The sequence below is a fragment of the Pygocentrus nattereri genome, chromosome 20 (assembly GCF_015220715.1).
Source record: "Pygocentrus nattereri isolate fPygNat1 chromosome 20, fPygNat1.pri, whole genome shotgun sequence".
Lineage (NCBI taxonomy): Eukaryota > Metazoa > Chordata > Actinopteri > Characiformes > Serrasalmidae > Pygocentrus > Pygocentrus nattereri.
Window position 1 is genome coordinate 9,952,767 of NC_051230.1, and position 13,461 is coordinate 9,966,227.

Below are 13,461 nucleotides of genomic sequence, written 5' to 3' on the forward strand. Positions count from 1 at the left end.
GCCCGGAAAATAAAACCTCGACGCGCACGGCGTACTTCCGGTTTTGAAGAGACCCGATTACAAATGAAAGGTCGCCAAAAGAAACCGTCGGCGCTTCTGTAAAAGTGTTTGGTAACTGATTAATTTCTGATTTCTTTGCAAAAAATGGTATTTAATAAACAAAATGTGGGTTCTATCGTCGTTGGTACGTAAGATGTTGTTGGTGTTGTGTTCAGTGTTGTGCGCTAAGTAGCTGAAAGTGGCGAAGCTGAAGCTTCTTTTTCGATTTTTTCCGTTCTACCTTAAATAGTGCAGCAGCGACACATTGGCGGCTCAACCGCCTCAACCGCTAGACCGTTTAAGGTGGAACGGGAAAATTCCGAGAAGGAGCTGGCGAATAGGAAGTTGGGATATATCCACGTGTGCGTAAATCCCGTAAATCCGCTCGCATTCACTTTGGCTCGTTGTGCTGCGGTTTGTGCAGAGCTGAGGGGTGTTTCTGGACTCTGGTCACTCTCTGTAGTATGCCCAGCCTGCTGAGATGGGTTGGCAGTCCCGGACTCGCAGTCTGCAGGTGTTTGACACGGAGCTGAGTGCCGACAGTGTGGAGTGGTGTCCGCTCAACCAGTGGTCTCACATTCTGGCCTGCGGGACTTACCAGCTACAGAAAAATGAGGCAAAGGTGGGTTTAAGAAGCTGAAAGTGAGAGGTGGAACTGTTGGTCGGTGGAAACGAAGTTCCTTTATATGACACTAATAATCAGATCTTAATATGATTTATTACGTAATTATGAAGCCAGCTTCTTTTTCGAATGTTCCCGGTCCACCTTAAATGGAGCTGCAGTTCTTGAACGTTCAGAATGAATGCAACTGCTGCACCATTTAAGGTGGAACGGGACACTTCCAATAACAAGCTGGAGAATAGGAAACCAACTTCAGCCTCGTGGTGGTTTATACTACTATTAATACTGCTATGTTCACGTTTCTGACCAATTCAATAACAAAGCCACTTCGAGTGGGTTGATATAAAATGGTAACCTAAGCTACATTGTAGAGAAACAGCCACTCCAGTTTCTACACAGTGGTGGAGCCAGGATCACAATGTCCTAAACACATGGCTAACTTATTTTTTTATCCAAAATGGCTTGAGTTTTTGTAATGTCTGAGTTTTTATATGTAGGGATAGTGGTTATTATTAAAAATGTACTAAATCTAATAATCTATTATTGTAATATTTATCCTTACAGTGGCCTGCATGTATCTGTACAACACACGTCTTTTAAAAAATGCCATTGTTAAGTATTTCACCATTTTAATACATTTAAAAAAATCATTTCTTGAAGAAATGATTGACTTCCCCTTTAATTGTGTGATGGCAGTATGCAAATTCCAGTGAATACACATCTAGATTTTAAAGGGCGCGGATGAAGAATCTGCAGTGGCCCTTTTTGAATGAATTGTTTTTGTGAAACCGACATGATCAGCGTGTTTCTATCTGCATATATTTAAATATATTTCTATGTGCATTTCATATCTTAAATGTATTTAGTGTTATCAAGACTTAAGTTGTCAACTTTATTTATCAAAACTGTACTGGTCAGGTTGAGCCACCTGACTTTTCAGACTCATTTCAAATTAAACAGGCATCTACTTAAACCTTGAACAAGCATCTACGTAAAACCCCTGAGCACATGCCACTTGACATTTGTAAACTGAACCATGACTCAAAAACGATGTTTTTCTTAAACTCGAGTAAGAGCTGCATAAAAGTCCTTTGTTTTCGGTTGTGCTGCCTGACATAAAGAAGAATGACCTTGTGGACATGTGTTTTTAGTGAGCAGAGTCATTTTCAAGTTGCCTTATTTTGCAACATGATTTAAAAAAAAAAAAAAAATTAAGTTTTCAAACATATCATGCCAACCTATTTTATTTATAATAACTAAATTACCTTTTTTGGTAGTTTACTTAATCAACATATGTGGTTGGACAGTCATACCACCTGAGATTTTTAGATTTTTGGCGGCAAAAAGAAACTAAAATGAATTTTATATGGATACACTGAAAATTGTTTAATATAAAAGAGGTCTTGTTAAATAATCTGATATGACCTATTTAATTATTTATTTATTGCAGAAATAGACTTGGACACAAAAAATGCACATCATGTCAATGACCCATATACACCTGTCATATAAAATGCTTTATCTGTCTTTTTTTTATTTTCTTAATTTTTTTTAACAGAAACAAGATCAGACCAGAGTCTTGCTATGCATATATTTTTGCACTTGGAGGTTCACATAACTAGAGTTGGACCCATTGTTTGTAATGTTTTAGCCATTGCTAAAGCATGTGGAAAACTGGATCATTGATGCAATATTTATTAAAGGAAATCCTCAGATTGGTGTTTGTGCGGCTTTTATCTAAATTGTAATATTCTATCATGTTAGGAATGAAGGAAAAATGTATCCCAGCTCAAATAATTGCTTTGCTCCAAAACACAAAGCAAGAGTGTTAATAGAAGTCAGACAATTTGTCTTTGTCATACCGTGATATTCAGGATATTATTATTTTTATTTATTTATTTTTTACCATGAATGATTCTGTGATACAGCTTAAAATATGGACTGTTGGGAGTTGCAGTTTGAATGACAGAAGTAAACATAAATAGATCTCTTTAAAAAAGGGTCTCTGATGGGCCTGTGCCAGTGATTCATATTCATTAAGCTGCTGTTCTAGTTTTCACAGTTGTAAAAAACGAATTCTGCCTGATTTTTATTTATTTATTTTTTTCTTGTTTAATGGTACCGTTGGCCCTGTAATCTCTAGGCAGGAGTGGAGTCCACAACTCCAAGCCGAACTGGCCGACTGTACCTGTTCCAGTTTCATTCGCAAGGAAGTTTTACCCCACCGCTAACTGAAATTCAGCGAATTGACACTCCAGCAATACTAGATCTCAAATGGTAAGTGGATATAATGTGTTGAAATAAAATATTACATTAATTGGCCTTAAACACTCTGGTTTTCTTTTGTGAATTGGTGCTCTTCTGTTTATTAGGTGTCATGTACCAGTGTCCGAGCGTCCTGTGCTGGGGATGGCCACGGCTAATGGTGAAATAGAGTTGCACACACTCATTGATGCACAGGTAAGCTGTTGACATGTATTTTGCAGACTGAAAAAGCCCAACATGATTGTCGAATTTCTCATCTATTCAGTTTCCTTTTTCTATTACTGACTGCCTGACGAGTAGCAGGGCAGCTGTTTGGAGCGTGCGATGAGCACAGAATTGGGCCCCGACAGATTAGCATTGTCTATGGACTGGTCAACAGGGAGAGGTGAAAGGTAAGAGGTTCTGAGCATTAAAAGCTGTAAATGCTATATATAAACACTGTGGAAGCACTGATATCGTTCTTCTGATATTGATTGCAGTATTTGTACTAAGAGTACATGTCTAGTGCTTTGTTAATACATTGATTTTTCATAGTAACAAAATACATAAATATACAGTAGAGGTAAATGTTGTGATTAATCAGTTTTAATTTCTGTGGCTTTAGAAAGCTGATGGAATAGAATGTCACTGTCCCAATGTTATTCCCAACCAAAAGTAAGAAGTGGCAAATATATATTAGCATTGCTGCAATAAATTACATCACAGGATGCTTTTCTGAACAAATTGTGAATATAATCAGTACCTGGTCAGAACACTGACTAACATTACAAAGACAGCTTACTTAGTCCTGTTTAATTGAAATGAGTGCAGTGCAGTCCGGGAAATGTTGCAAAAGGTCATTGTAGGGGAGAGCAGGGCATGACCTCATGTATTTTGGCTTTTCCTGATTTTCTTTTATTTATTTATTTTTAAGTCGAGATTATTTTTGTTAATGGTTAGTGTGCAACCTGTGCATCTCCGGAATGTGAACTTTGAACTTTGCACAATTGAATATGAACAATTTAGCTAAAAGTTCAAGCGCAAATGTTACAAATAAATCTGTTTATGGGGTAAGTTGTAATAGACTGAGGGGGTAGATGTTAGTCACAAAAACGTCTGGCAAATGAATGCAAATAGTGTGCATACAAATATGTGCATACAAATACATTGGATTACTGAAAAGAGGCTGTCAGCGTGATAAAATAGAACTTATTTAAACAATATCTATCATGTGTCTTTGATGAATTAGGGCCTAAAAACCCCAACTTTCCAAAACAAACTGTTTTGAAATGGTTTCTCTTATTGTTTTCTTCAGGAGACTTAGTTGTAACACAGGGTTAAAACTAACCCTGCCGTGTGGAGGCTGTACTGTAGCTAGCTCTCACTTTGAGTTGTTTACATGCTTTAAATCAGTACTTATCTTATAGCTACCAGGAGAGTAATTAAAATAGTACAGGTGTGAATTATGTGACTTACACACACACATGGTGAGCATCCTTTTAACTGCAACTGTCTGGATGCTGTTAAAATTCACAGATAACATAACAAGGATTACAAAAGAGCTTTTTATTTGAACCTGTTTAGCTACATTAAAGGTCCATGTTACGTTTTAGTTTGTTCCCAGCTCCGTTCACATCTGTTTAATAAGGTCAGTATCAGGGCCCATATCCAGGAAATCAGATCAGTGCATCAGTAACATCCACGGTATGAATGAGCTAGTGTGAAAAGTTTGTTTCTTATTCACAGCAGTGACACACGTTTGGTGTCCAGTGACTCGACAGGCTCTCTGACTGTGCTGTCTCTTGGGGAGGCCAGTTTGAATGCCATTTCCCAGTGGAAAGCTCACGACTTTGAGGCCTGGATCTCAGCTTTCAGTTACTGGGATACACAGCTGGTCTATTCTGGTAAGGCACACATCGTTTACAGAATATCAGGGATAAATTATTATTCTGTCATCGTTCCTTGTAGTGCACCATAGCATTGTCTGTGTTATTTTTGTGTATTTGTTCTGCTCTTCATCATATCTTCATATTAAAGACGTGTAACTCAATAGCATAATTCAGACACTGCACTACCTAATCATGTCTGTGTTTTATGTTGTTCTGCATGGTGATAGTGTTGTAGCCACTGCAACCTGAACAACCCTATGACGTCATGTCTAGGGTTATCCCTAATCTTAACCCTGGCAGAAGTTGGGCTTTGAATGTGTGTGAGATACCGGATTACAGAGGCAATGTGGCATTTATCTAGGATTTGTCATTCTTAGTGGCTAACATGAATAGGAATTTGGCCAATGCATCATGAAACACCATTAACGTTAGCCAGGGCTGAATGATGTAGAGAAATATGTAATTGAGATTTTTCAGGCCAATATAATGACTTTAAATCTAAAACAAAATCACAATTTAGATTGTGATTTGTTTCATAATCATATCATTTTATATTTCATTTTTTAATATTAGATTTTATTTGTCATATACTAATGTATTTATTTTGCCCAGAAGGCCAGCATTTCCATTTTTTTGTACCTTGAAGTTGAGCGCTAAACTGTTGGTTATAATTATGTTGCCATGTAGACAGCACATGGGTGTCTTGTTACTCCCCGTTTGGTCTAATTCGGTGGTTCCCAACCTGGTCTTCACGGCTTTATGGACCACATTTTTCCAAGTTGGACTAGAGCTAAAATTGTGGGCCATCTTGAGGGGATCTAAGGACCTTGGTGGGAACCACTGACAGGTCACTAGCTCCATTAATACATTAAATTTCTCCATTACAACTTAATGTTATGTCTTAATTGTGATTTCTAGATAAAAACGATTCATCTTTCAGCCCTAGCATTAGCTAAATTATACTGCTGTGGCAAGGTGACTATTGCAGCTGTTAAATCATTCAAGCAACTTTAACATCCAGGGACTCCTCACAAAAAAGGTGATGGTATAACACCATAAAATATACAGGTGAGGGGTAATTAAATAAAATGAATTAATGAACATTAAACCCACTCACTGTAAGGTACTCATGGTCAACTGAAGAGACTTGGATAGCGTTGGGTGGAGTTATTGCATGTTAGCAGATTAAAAATTTACCCTAATTTAGATTTTTAAGACAAAAATCCTGAAGTCCCCTTCTTCCAGCATCGTCCCAAATAACTCCGATCCAACACAGGAATCGCAAAAGTGCAAAATGTCTCAAAATAACCAACATTATTTTTTATTCAGCAGTCTATAGTAAATTCATGCTGGGCTCTGAAGCTAACAGCCAGTTTTGTGTCTTCATTTGACTACTTTCTTTGTGGTGTTGCTGTGTGGGTGTCTCAGGTGGTGATGACTGCAAACTTAAAGGCTGGGATCTGAGACTGGGTCCCTCTTCTCCCACTTTCACCTGCAAAAGGTGAGAATCTGACTTGACGGTTTGAGTAAAACTTTGCTGCAGCACCCAGTCAAACGGAGTCATAGCACAGATCTTTAGTCGGATTGTGATTCCTCACACTACTGTAGTCTGTTTTGTCACTACTTCATTACTGTGTATGTGCACGTTTCATTTCTGAAGTATCTACATCATTGTGTATTATTTAAATGCCAGGCATTCAATGGGAGTTTGCAGCATTCACAGCAACCCTCACCGAGAGCACGTTTTAGCTACGGGCAGGTAAATAAACTCTAGTTTCACTGACCTGGAAGATTAGCAGTGTCTGACTATTAATGTATGGAATGCTTGTGCCCCAGCTATGATGAAAACGTGCTGTTGTGGGATGGGAGGAACATGCGGCAGCCACTCAGTGAAACTGCAGTGGGTGGAGGAGTGTGGAGACTCAAGTGGCATCCCACTCAAGAACACCTACTCTTGGCTGCATGTATGCACAACGACTTCCACATTCTTCACTGCCAGCAAGCTATGGGTGAGTCAGACAATGCAAGAACCTTTTACGTGTTCTAGCTACTTGTTCATTTATTCCAAAAAGGCAGCCAAAAATCAATTTTTAGATTTTTTTTTTCCCCTTACCCCAAATGTAGTCGATTAGCCAAGGCATGTTCAGTGTCTGACCTTTAGCTTTGCACTATATTTATAAGGCTTATGTAACTAACAGGTTATAGAGCTTATAGCCACTGGACATCATCGCACCTCAGCTTCTTAAAAGCGAATTTCACAGTTGATCTTTGTTGGTTTTCTTTACAGCAGTGGTGATAGAACCAGAGGTCATGATGTTTATGACGGTGTTTCTCACCCCTGGTCCCAGAGGCCCACTGCTCTGCACCTTGTAGTGTTTCCCCTGCTCCAAACTCACCTGATCCAACTTATCAGCTAATTAACAGCTTATGGATGAGTTAATGCAGGGGTGCACAACTACGGTCTTGGAGGGCCAGTGTCCAGCAATGTATGGAAGTCCTTGTACTCACTCACTAAACTTGAAAAATTAAAGTATAATTGGGTATGTTTTGAGTAGGTAGTTCACCAAACTGTGCTGGCCTCCGCCCCCTCTAGGACCAGAGTAATGAGTCGGTTTTAAACCACTTAAATGTGCAGGGCTGGGGGCCTCCAGGATTGAGAAACAGTGGTCTGTAGCACAATGACCATTTTATTTGCTATCCAAAATGACCAGTGAACCTACACGTCTTCTGAGCTTTTAAACTTGGTGTTGATAATGGTAAAATAGTTTTGGGGTACTATATAGCAGAGGTGGACCTAGTACACAAATCATGTACTTGAGTTAAAGTAGAGATGCCCAGGGTAAAATATTACTGCAGTAACAGTAGAAGTTCTTACTCTAGACCTCAACTTGAGTAAAAGTACTAAAGTATTTGCCTTCAAATGTACTTAAAGTACTAAAAGATTAATTATGACTCTGATGTCCTGTTATCATTTTTGTAACAAGACTCGCTTCATGAACTCATTTAAACGTAAGACTGGTAAACCAGTCTTTTAATAGAACGTCATTAATTAGTGATGCTTACGTCTATTAAAATGATCATAAGCACAAAACACTGAAGGTAAACAGTTTCCATCAGGGAGAACCGAGTGGCTCTGAAATCACTTTTTACACACAAGCAAAGTTTCAGTTTAAGATTTATTTACAACTTAAACTTGGAACTAAGTTTAATAAAAACTGGCTTTAAACTCAGGATCACAGATGAGCTCCTTTACTATGTTGATCTGTAGGCCTCTGTTCATAAACATAAACCAGCCCAAACTAATTTACTATAAAATGAAAGTGTTTTGTATGAATTCAGAAAACAAGAAACGCGCCAGTCACGACTGCATATGTGGACATATTTCTATATTGTGGTCTATTTACACAAAGTTAGGTTAGTTCATCATTTAGGTGACGTATGTGCTCCCAAAATTTTATGCTGCTGCACTGACGTTGAACCGTGCGCTTGCACTGGGTTGGTATGACCAACAGGTCAAAACAAGCTCAGAACAAAGTGACCGCTGGGCCCTGATTGGTGCTCTGGCTTTGTGCTTCTTTTGTTTTGACATGTTACGTTTTTATACACACAGAAACCAAAAGGAACGACAGATTTCTCAAAATGTAAGAGGAAAAAGTCAGATATTTGACTTTGAAATGTAGTGGAGTGAAAGGAAAAAGTTGCCCAAAATGGAAAAACTTCAGTAAAGTACAGATACATGAAAAAACTACTTAAGTACAGTAACGAATTACTTTTACTTAGTTACTGTCCACCACTGCTATTTAGCCTCCATGTATCTCTCTGCCCTGAAAAAATGTTATAGCCCAAATCCTCATTTCCTGTCTTAAGTCAAAATCTTGTCTATTTCTTGTCGCTACCACTGTAAACAATTTTGACTTGGTGAGTTTTTCTGAGACTGAGGATTTCACCTCAAACTATTCTGAATGACCGTTTACATCATGATGACAATTATGTCGAAAACTTGAAAAATCTGTGCAATCCCCCCCAAGTAAGTTCAGCTTTCTAAGACACACTTATCTATGAAAAATGGCTAGAATGTATTCATTTTACAAATAGTTATGCTAACTGATGTACATCAGCATTTTTTTATCCACATTAGCCTTGTAGTGACTGTACAAACCTACAGAAAACCTGTCTTAGCTGATTGATTACATTTGGGATGAGGAGAGTTGTGAAAATTTTTATTTATTTATTTGCTGATCCTTTGCTTTAAAATCTAGTAGACTTGCAACCAGTTGAAACTGTAAAATGGACTGCATGATATTCTAGACCGATCAAGCTGTTTCTTTCCTATTAGAAGCATAGTGGGTTTTTTTTCTTCTTTTTTCCTCTTTTCTCCAATAGATGGAAATGATGGACCATGTCCCATCCTGGCTTCTTACATCCTGCACAACTCTTTAGCATACGGAGCCGATTGGTCATGGCTTCCTCTGAGCAGCCCCCCACCCTCCTCGCCTCAGGAACCAGCTCCAGCTATTGTGGAATTCACAGAGTCTGGAGGCCACCTAAGGATCCAGTACGAGTCCCCAACTGCCAGCTTTGACACTTCTCTGGAGGACGACTCTGGCCGATACATCCCTGATTATACTCTGCCACCAGAGAAGACGGCTGTACCATCCCCAGCTCCTCTCCCCAGTTTAGGGGAGAGCTCACCCTCTGTGTCTTGCCTGCTGGCCACATGCTCCTTCTATGACCACATGCTGCATGTGTGGCGATGGGACTGGAGCCCAGAGGAGACCGAGACAGTATCAGGCGGAGATGAAACTGAGCCTGCTCCCTCTTGAGCACTCGTTTTTTGATGGACATGCACAGTGATAGACCAGACAGGGTATTACTTGGAGTGAAACAGATGGTATAGTTAAAGAAACAGTCCAGTTTTTTTCAACATAAACTCTGTCTACTGTAGGACAGACAGTCAAATACTCGATAACCAGACAATTTTGATGTATTGCCTTGAAACACTTATAATGGAAGCCAGTCGGCAGCTGCAGAAACACCTTCCCATTGGCTTCTGTTACAAGTATGTTTTGAGTCAACAGGCTTTTATTTCTATAAGTAGAAAAAATGATTGAACACCTTGACTGATCACATTACCAATGCAGCAGATGAAGATTAGCTAGAAAAATGCTTTGGAAGGAAAAATGTTTTCCTTTAAGCAACAGTACCATGATGTTTATGAAGTACTTGGTGAAGTACTGAGTTTAAAGGATAATGACTTTGCTTGCATCCCATCACTTAAATTAAGCTTAAAAAAGTCAAATGACATATTGAAATAGCCTATTTTGGTATGCCAGCATTTTCAGTATCTATCAGCATTTAAATGAAGCTGAGGTTCTTCCATTTGTTCCTACTCCTGTTGAGTGGAATATTTACATACATTTTTACAACTAGTTACAGACATGCATACATATGAAACAGAATAGCAATAAATAAGTTTACATATGCATTGTTTATTTCTTATGTAAAAGTCCTTTCAGTTCTCCATGAGATTTACTAGAAACAAAGCTGTTTAACAAGCTGAGTTTTACAGCCACTTCTAGGATGTGCGTCAGGGCTTCATTTCAGGACTGACAGTGACAACATCCAACATGAGTTGTATTATAAGGCTGTAAATGCATTGAGGTTTTGAACATTTCAGTCTCAGTGTGTCAAGACTATCTGAGCTACAGGCGCCTCTACAGATGTCGTCTGTAGAGAACTTCAAGCTGCAGTCCATGAATAATCACCATAACAATGTGCATTTAACGAACAAAGTTCTTGGGATACAGTTTGAACAACTTTCCATCCTGTGTTTTCTCTAATCCATATTTTTCCAGCTGTTCCTTGTCAAATGTGCCTGCTTCAATGTCCCTCTCAATCTGTGGGGTCACCACTTGAGCAAACAGTCCCTCTGCGGTCAGAGGCTGTTCTGTTCCTGCAGGGGTCTTGTAGGACACATAGGGTTTCAGGTTGAATCCTTCTAGGCTTGGCACTACAAACTCGGGAATCATTGCCCGCACAGGGATGAATTTCCTACTGGATGTTATTATTCCAGCTGGCCTAGCTCCTCTGCTTTTGTAAAATGTCCGAGGGCCACGCTTGCTCGTCATCTCAGCCATGCGGTCTGCTCCCCGGGCCAAACCACGGGTCAGTGCTGATAGCAGCCCCATCTGCTCAGGTCAGTCTGGACGGTGACAAAGTGGTAGGTGAAATAATTAAGAGAATGGAATGTACAAAGACAGTTACGTTTTCAGTTAAAGTCTGAACAATATTACTACAGCTGGACGACTGACTTTTATTGTTAATCAGATTTTTCAAAAAAATTGACTCCCTACAGTGGAGACCCCTGTCCTCTTAGCCATGGTCCCATCAGAGAATGCGGTTTAGGTTTCTTTTGAGTGGTAGAAACTAGATGTCCACTTCTAAAAGCTAAATAACATTATATGAAATTGTTAGGAATATACTGCCTGATCTGAGACATTTTTATAGTAGTAAAACATTTTAATCTGTTCATGGTGGAGGGATACATGAAGGGTGTTCTAAGGCAAAATAGTCCCAAAAGAAAACTTCTTTCGGCTGCTCCTTTTAGGGGTTGCCACAGTGGATCATCTGCCTCCATCTTGCCCTATCCATTGCACTGACCATATTTTACATTACACATATAAACTCATAACCTTTAGGTTAATGGGTAGTTTCAAATAAATTGTTATATAATGGTTATATAAAGGGGCAGTCATGGGCTGGAGGTTAGGGAGCTGGCCCTGTGACTGGAATGTTGCCGGTTTGATCCCCAGCACCGACAGTCCACGACTGAGGTGTCCTTGAGCAAGACACCTAACCCCCAGTTGCTCCCCGGGCACCGTGAATAGGGCTGCCCACCGCTCCGGGCAAGTGTGCTCACTGCCCCCTAGTGTGTGTTTATTCACTAGTGTGTGTGTTTATTCACTAGTGTGTGTGTGGTGTTATGTGCGAAGGTGGAATTTCCCCGTTTGTGGTATTCAAAAGTATCACTTGTATAGAGACGTTGGAGCCTAGTTGTAATCACCACCACAGTTTCTCTACAAATGAATTATTACACATCAAATCAGTCCGAATGACTTTGTTTTGTACCTTAGCCACTGAATTATCGATACATTTTGAAAAATAGGAGGAATTCCCCTTTAAGATAAAGTCTGTCAGTAGTTGTAGCTACAGTGTCAACATGGACCTCACATTTACGTTTACGGGAGGTTGAATCTGTAACTAAACCCAATATTTTGGATAAAAGCATCATTAGTAGGAGTCGGTTAGCATTAAAGATAAAGGCAGTAACATAAGCTCGCTCCCTGCTTTCACTTAACGTTAACTGGCTACGTTAAACTAGCATTTTAGCTAAACAAATAGCAAATAGAAAGAAAATAAACTCCACTTATGAGACGTAACGCGTGTATGGGAACCTAATGAACATCACACAACCAAAGGGCACAACTAAATCGAGTCTAATAGCGAAAGAACGTGTAAAAATGTTGATTTAGCGCACTCTCACCTTGAACAGCGTGTACACCGAAAAGAGGCAGGCTGTACAATCGCTGATTGGGCGTTTAAAAGAAGTCGCCCCTGATAGGTCAAGCGGCTTCGCCCGGACCAATCGGAGTGTGGGATGCTGGAGGAGGGTTTCTAAGAGCCCTGAGAGGGAATCTGAGTGAATGTGGTGATTGAGCAGGGCAAGTTTGCTGTGGACAAAAGGGGCCGAAGGAGGGGGGCTCGGGGAACAATTCAGTAAGTAATCAGCGACTGATTTCAGCGCGATGCTTGGATATCATCACATGCGCTCGTGCGCATGATTTCTGTAATATCGTATCTGGCTTTGGTGCTTGATTTCCAGCGCGTGCTCTGTCGCTGTGTGTCTGATTACTCGCGGACTGACCGACGTGGTTTGTGTGTAAACAGCCGCGCGGAGGCTGCCGCGAGGAAGGCTCAGCTTAAAGCCAGACTCCGCTTTCCCTGACATTATATACACACGCTCATTTCCAAAGGGGCTGTAAGTTTGTGCTGTAGCAGCGTGCTTTAGAGTTTTTGTGCCCGAGTCTTTGAGTTCCCCTTGAAAGAGTGCGAGTATGGGATTGCATTAGGGTGGGGGGTCCGGTTACAGTGGACTTCACACCTGCAGCTGAAAAGCAGAGCAAGAGCTCCGTCAGATACTTTAAGTTTAACAAGTGATCCTGGCTATTGATTCGTCGCTGCCAATGGCTGGTTTTTGGTTTTAGTTATTTGTAGAGTGGACATGCTCTGTTGGTGACACAGGAGAGTTTGAAGGATGTTTATTTGATTGTGTTGCTGCTGCACACCAGGGGCATAGCTAGACCACTAGCCCAGACTGTGTGTGTGTGTGTGTGTGTGTGTGTGTGTATGTATATGTGTGTATATATATATATATATATATATATATATATATATATATATATATATATATATATATATATATATAAATAATGTATGTATGTGTGTGTGTATATATATATATATATATATATAATCGGCTCCACTTATTGTTTAGGTGCACGTTGTAGTTCTACAGTTACAGACTGTAGTCCATCTGTTTCTCTGCTTACTTTGTTAAACCCCCGTTTACCCTGTTCTTCAGTGGTAAGGACTCCCGTGGACCTTCAC

At 39.9% G+C, this 13,461-nt stretch overlaps 3 protein-coding genes across 3 annotated transcripts in view; 2 read left to right on the top strand and 1 right to left on the bottom strand.

The window, feature by feature from the left end:
* Nucleotides 1-28: 28 nt before the first annotated feature.
* dph7 (diphthamide biosynthesis 7) lies at nucleotides 29-10,275 on the top strand. Its single transcript, XM_017691264.1, has 10 exons — nucleotides 29-111; nucleotides 464-661; nucleotides 2,805-2,938; nucleotides 3,034-3,121; nucleotides 3,227-3,318; nucleotides 4,652-4,809; nucleotides 6,223-6,295; nucleotides 6,488-6,553; nucleotides 6,631-6,803; nucleotides 9,178-10,275. Exons 2-10 carry the CDS (start codon nucleotides 521-523, stop codon nucleotides 9,615-9,617), a joined length of 1,365 nt encoding a protein of 454 aa, XP_017546753.1. The 5' UTR covers nucleotides 29-111; nucleotides 464-520; the 3' UTR covers nucleotides 9,618-10,275.
* Nucleotides 10,264-12,387, bottom strand: mrpl41 (mitochondrial ribosomal protein L41). Its single transcript, XM_017691265.2, has 2 exons — nucleotides 12,338-12,387; nucleotides 10,264-10,996 (listed from the first exon to the last, which is right to left on the bottom strand). Exon 2 carries the CDS (start codon nucleotides 10,980-10,982, stop codon nucleotides 10,575-10,577), a length of 408 nt encoding a protein of 135 aa, XP_017546754.1. The 5' UTR covers nucleotides 10,983-10,996; nucleotides 12,338-12,387; the 3' UTR covers nucleotides 10,264-10,574.
* Nucleotides 12,388-12,483: 96 nt separating this feature from the next.
* Nucleotides 12,484-13,461, top strand: part of pnpla7b (patatin-like phospholipase domain containing 7b) — a 43,582-nt gene continuing 42,604 nt past the window's right edge. Inside the window, exon 1 of the mRNA XM_017691262.2 lies at nucleotides 12,484-12,570. The gene's annotated coding sequence lies outside the window, so the exon portion shown is untranslated. The remainder of the gene's footprint in view (nucleotides 12,571-13,461) is intronic.